Here is a 6,000-nt window from a genome sequence, read left to right on the forward strand (position 1 = left end):
AATATAAATTGTTTCTAGAAATTTTATCCTTAAAAGTGGCTCTGGAAAACTTCACCGCTTATGAAGTCTCTTTATTGATGTAACCTATTAGGACACATTAATTCTCATCTGGACTAAGTCTTCGATAGACTTTGAATACTTCTGTAAAATATGTTTGCTTGCTTTGTGGAGGCACGAAGTGATTACAACTGAGTCACTGACAAGAACTCCGAATCACATGACCTAGAAATTGGGCAGAGCATTTTTCCTGCTAGTAATTAAAAGCACATCAAGGTGGATGGTTTTGTTTTGATCATGGTAGACTGTTCTTTCCCAAAGGAGGTTTAATTAAGGCTTTTGCCCAAGCATGGTATCTTCAACTCACGAGACCTGTTTGTTCATTTGGATAATTTGTCCCTTACCAAATATAATTATTTTGAGCAAGTAACATGATCTGTGATGTTAACTTCAGCTGGCTTGTTGAAGATATGATCATCATCCCTGGCTGGATTTCATTCAGATGTGTCTCACAGCTGAGCTAGCGGCAACGAACATTCTTTTGATACTTTGATTCTCCTTTAGACAAGCCTATTCATGTATAGCCTACAAAGAAAAAAATTTGCAATATATCCCTTTGTCTAAACATGGTCCCTAATCTCTCTTAAAGGAACATTACATTAGATGGTCTGTTCTGTTGCTTGTATGATCTGCAGTCATTGCTCTTCAGGAAGGAGTTCCTGGCTGGCACGTGATTCCTTTATCTTCCAGTTGTCCATGTGCCAGCCTTTGTGGGCACAGGCAGTCTGACTGGCCTGTTTATCTCAAGGTTCCCTTTGACTGTCATTTCAGAGTCTTATGGACATATGTGCTGTTCAGGACAATGAGATAGGCTGAGATGTTAATTCTTCCTGTTGCTGTAAAGGTGGGCATCTGGGAGCTTACAACAAGAGGGAACGCCCAGTTTTAATTTGTGAATTGATTAGCTCTGCCAATATAAAGGTCTTATCTACCTATCATCCTTCCTAAAGGCAGATGGGACTCCAAATGATTTTAGTGAGCACTGTAAGATCAACTGACTGTTTTTATTTGTCTGTGGGATTGTTGTTGAGATAGGGTTTTACTTTGTAGTTCTGGCTGGCCTGGAACTCACAGATCCCCCTGCCTCTGTCTTCCAAGTGCTAAGATTAAAAGCCTGTTGGAAAGTTCTTAATAGAGTCTTTTAAGCAGGACATAAGCCCATGGAAAAATATTAACTTTTTATTCATATAAACACTAGTAACACATGTTATGTCTGTATATGTCAGAGAAAATTTTCTGAAGTCTTGTATGTGAGAACTCAACACCTCCATCTACCCAGGCTTCCTGGTGAACACTGGGTAGTTAAGTGTCACGGCAATGATTTCAGTAACTGTACTGTTGTTGAGTAGACTCCATTGAAGACTCTATGTCTACTCCACCCTGCCTCCCACTAGCATGAACCCATACTTAGGGAGGGATGGGCTAATTAGGAGAATCTTGAACTTGAGGTGTTTGGCTTAGCTGTTTATCCCAGTAGGGACAGCAGTCCTGATCCTCTTTCCTCCTACCTTGTCTAACTCTTCAGCCCCTTTGAGACAATAGAGTATGGAGAAGGGTCCAAGTGTGGAGAGGGCCCGTGTGAAGAGAGGGGCCCAGGTGTGGAGAGGGGCCCCTGTGTGGAGAGGGGCCCTGTGTGGAGGGGAGAGGGTCCACGTGTGGTGAGGGGTCCGTGTGTGGAGAGGGGCCCAAGTATGTGGAGAGGGGCCCTGTGTGGAGAGGGGCCCACGTGTGGAGAGGGACCCATGCCCACATCTCTCCTTTCTCTGCTCATTTTCATTCCCACTGTCACAAAGACCCAGCACAACCTGAACGGAAGCAACAGGGTCGCTGGTGGTTGGTATCAGAAATCCTTTTAAGACCTGGAGAGAGAAGAATTTGAAATCCTGACTTCTCCACCATCAGAATTGGGATGAGCTTTCAAAAATAATTCTTCTCTTCCTTTGTATCAATTAAACATTTTTTTTTGTTTGTTTGTTTGTTTGTTTGAAAAATAGGGTTGTCGCCCTGGGTACTATCGGGACAATAAAAACTTACCTGCAGGAAGGTGTGTTCCCTGCAATTGCAACGGACATTCAAACAGATGCCAGGACGGCTCGGGGATATGCATTGTAAGTAAACTGGTAGTTGTGCTGCAGCCAGCAGTCTGTTCCTCCTCCTCCTCTTCCTGAGACGTCAATGTCCCATCTCCCGTAGAACTCTAAACAGAGATTGCTATGGCCATAGCTTCGGAATCAGCAGGCCTACTTAGGTAGTTTACACTTCACTTCTGCCCGCATTGTAACATACACCCTCAGAGAGTTCAGAGGAGAACACCTGTCTGAACAGTCACGAGATGCCTCAGCTCCTATTTTCTCTGCCTCATTAAATATATTAACAGGTAGACCAAAGCGCTCAAGTCTTGCATAGACATAACAACTCTGAGCTGTCAGTCTGAGGCTCAGTTTTGAGCATGGTACTCATGCTGAGTATGGGGCAGGGTGCTACCTAGTGTGCACAGGGCCCAGCACCGTAGGAACCAGCTTGTAACCCCAGCACTCCAGGGGAGGCAGGAAGATCAGATGTCTTAGTCATTGTTCTGTCCTGTGAAGAGACACCATGACCATGACAACTCTTAAAAGAGAAAGCATTTCTTTTTTTTTTTTTTAATTTTTTAAAATTTATTTATTTTATGCATATGAATACACCATCATTGCTTTCTTCAGACACACCAGAAGAAAACCATTACTGATGGTTGTGAACCACCATGTGCTTGCTGGGAATTGAACTCAGAATCTCTGGAAGAACAGTTGGTGCTCTTAACCGCTGAGCCATCTCTCCAGCCCTGCTGATAATTCTTTTTTTTTTTTTAGATATTTTCTTTATTTACATGTAAATTTCTCCATTCCCAGTTTCCCCTCCAAAAAAACAAAGAAACAAACAAAAACAACAAAAACAAACCCCTGTTGCCTCCCACTTCCCCATGCCTGCCACCCCGCCCTCTCCCACTTTCTGGCCCTGGCATTCCCCTACACTGGGGCACAGAACCTTCACAGGGCCGAGGTCCTCTCCTCCTATTGCTGATCGAATTTGCAATCCTCTACTATACACATGCTGCCAGAACAATCAGACCCCTCCATGTACAGTCCTTGGTTGGTGGTTGAGACCCTGGGAGCTCTGAGGGTACCAGTTAGTTCATATTGTTGTTCATCCTAAGGGGCTGCAAACCCCTCAGCTCCATTGGTCCGAGAAAGCATTTCTTTAGGGCTGGCTTCTGGTTTCAGAGGTTTGGTCTGCCATCATCACGGTAGGGAGCATGGCAGCCTCTGGGCAGATGCTGGTAGCTGAGAATTCTCCATCCTGATCCACAGGCAGGCAGAGGGCAACTCTAGATCTGGAGTGGGCTTTGGAAACCTCAAAGCCTCCAACAGAGCCACACCTCTTAATCCTCAAACAGTGCCACTCCCCGATGATGAAGTATTCAAATACATGGGCCTATGGGGGCCATTCTTAGTCAAACCACCGCAGAAGTGCAAGGTCATCCTTGGCTACCCAGCAAGTTTGAGGCTATCTATCCTGAGAGACATGAGACCTTGCTTGGAAAAATAAAAATAAAGAGAAAGTGGGAAGGGAGAAATGTAGGACATCCATGAGGAAAGGAAAAGAAAGATTAAAAAAAGAAAGAAAGACTTTAGTCCCTGGGAGCTCTGAGGGTACTAGTTAGTTCATATTGTTCATCCTAAGGGGCTGCAAACCCTTCAGCTCCTTGGGTCCTTTCTCTAGCTCCTTCATTGGGGAACCTGTACTCAGTCCAATACACATGGGGAGACTCATGGCTCCAGCAGCATGTGTATAGCAGAGGATGGCCAAGTCAATCATCAATGGGAGGAGAGGACCTTGGCCCTGTGAAGGTTCTATGCCCCAGTGTAGGGGAATGCCAGGGCCAGGAAATAGGAGAAGGTAGGGTAGTAAGCAGGGGGAGGCGGGAGGGAACAGGGGATTGTTTTAGTTTTTGTTTTATTTTATTTTATTTTTCTTTTTTCTTTTGGAGGGGAACCTGAGAGAGGAGATATCGTAAATAAAGAAAACATCTAATAAAAAAAATCAAAAAAAAAAAAAAAAAAAAAAAAAAAAAAGAAAGAAAGAAAAAATTAGGGAGAAGGGGATACTGGGAATGACATATGGCTTACCCTAGTCAGACAAACACAAACGCCCATGGCTGCGTAGATGAAGTGGGGTCACAGGAGAGGTGGGCAAGTGGATGGTACCAAGGAGGAGAAAATATGATCTTTCCTCTCCCTCCTCAGTCTTAGGCCTTCGAGCTACATTTTAAAAGTCAGTTTTGTTGGCTAAAGTTTACAGGCTGGAAAAGGGTCTTAACTCTGGAATAGTGTATCAAATTCTCTGCAATATGATTAGCTTGTGGCCAGCATGGCAGCACAAGCCTTCAATCCTAGCAAAGGTAGGCAAGTCCCTGTGTGTTCAAGGCTAGCCTGGTCTACATAGCAAGTTCCAGGTGAAGTGAGACCTTTTCTCAAATAAAAAAGTTTTTAAAAATTAGTTTATTAAGTAATGTTCATCTCCAAAGAGCCTTCTTAAATTATTTATTAAATTATTTATTTATGTTTACCTGTATGCCGTTCTTCCTTCCCATCAGACTTCTCCAACGTTTGATAGCCAGGGCCTCCCCAGTTAAGGCAGGGACCTTTGGGAATTCACTCTGCTGCCATGACTCGCATTGGGTAACGTGACTAGCATCTGCAGAGTTCCTGGACCTGCTCCTCACATCTCAGGGATCTGCTTCTGCAGCTTGTTGGGGCAGGCCAGAACAGGAAAGTGCTGAAAGGCGATGTATTCTAACCTTTTATGTTCAGAAAGACTAAATGGCACCGATGGTTGTTTTCCAGCTCATAAGTATTCATGAACAAAAGTCTGTTTGATACTGCCTGGTGTGTGTGTGTGTGTGTGTGTGTGTGTGTGTGTGAGAGAGAGAGAGAGAGAGAGAGAGAGAGAGAGAGAGAGAGAGAGAGAGAGAGACAAAGGTGTTGCTTACATCAAGATTGAATGTTTATCTCACCACAAAGCCATTGCAGACATCAAGTCTATCTTCTAAAGGCTGCCAGAACGCAAAAGAATTTTTTTTTCTAGATTCTGTATGCTTCATGGAAGGATAATTTGTGGGACTCATACTTCATTTTGCAACCAAACAAAGTTTTCTTTTCCCCTTGATATTTCTATAGTTCTCTCTTTGCTTTCCTCTAAAGGCTGCAGTGGCTCTTCCAGGCAGACTTCTCAAAGGAAACCCTGAGAGTTTGCTGTCTGGCATGACCTGAGATCTGTGCTGAGTCCAGAACCGCCAGACACAACCCTTCCTCTGGAAAACCTTCTTTACACATGTACATATACCCACATCCACCCTACCTACCCACATACTGGGGCAACAACTATGAGGCAGAGGGAGCTAACTGAGCCTGGCATGAACTAATGAAACTCCAAAGCCTTACCACCAGTGACACACCTCTTCCAACAAAGCCACACCTCTTGATCCTTCCCAAACAGTTCCACCAACTGGGGACCAAGCATTCAGACACATGAGCCTATGGGAGCCATTCTCATTCGATCCAGCACACTACCTAGACATGCTTTATATAATTTTTAATTCCTTAAAGATTCATAAAGCATGGATTTGCTTAATTGGGTATCTTTTCCATTGGAGACAAGCCCCATCCTCTTGTAATTTATTTTTCCTTAGTCCCAGGACTTATTTAACTCTTCACATCCATTATCTTGCCTGGTTCAAGCACCATGGTGGCATAAAGAGATAAGTACCTGCTAGAGCTTAACCCTTTCAAGGTCATCTTAGTTACCAAATGTCTATAGCACAGGGAACTGTCCTCATTTTCTTTTTCTTTCTTTCTTTCTTTCTTTCTTTCTTTCTTTCTCTCTCTCTCTCTCTCTCTCTCTCTC

The 6,000-nt window shown here is 43.8% G+C and overlaps 1 protein-coding gene across 2 annotated transcripts in view; it reads left to right on the top strand.

Annotated features, from left to right (window-relative positions):
* The window catches only part of Lama3 (laminin subunit alpha 3), a 234,943-nt gene that overhangs the window by 159,356 nt on the left and 69,587 nt on the right, over positions 1 to 6,000 (top strand). For both annotated transcript variants that reach the window (XM_031364992.1, XM_031364991.1), the window contains one exon: positions 2,052 to 2,165. In XM_031364992.1, coding sequence (XP_031220852.1) covers positions 2,052 to 2,165 — 114 coding nt within the window. The remainder of the gene's footprint in view (positions 1 to 2,051; positions 2,166 to 6,000) is intronic.

This window comes from Mastomys coucha, unplaced genomic scaffold (genome assembly GCF_008632895.1).
Source record: "Mastomys coucha isolate ucsf_1 unplaced genomic scaffold, UCSF_Mcou_1 pScaffold13, whole genome shotgun sequence".
Lineage (NCBI taxonomy): Eukaryota > Metazoa > Chordata > Mammalia > Rodentia > Muridae > Mastomys > Mastomys coucha.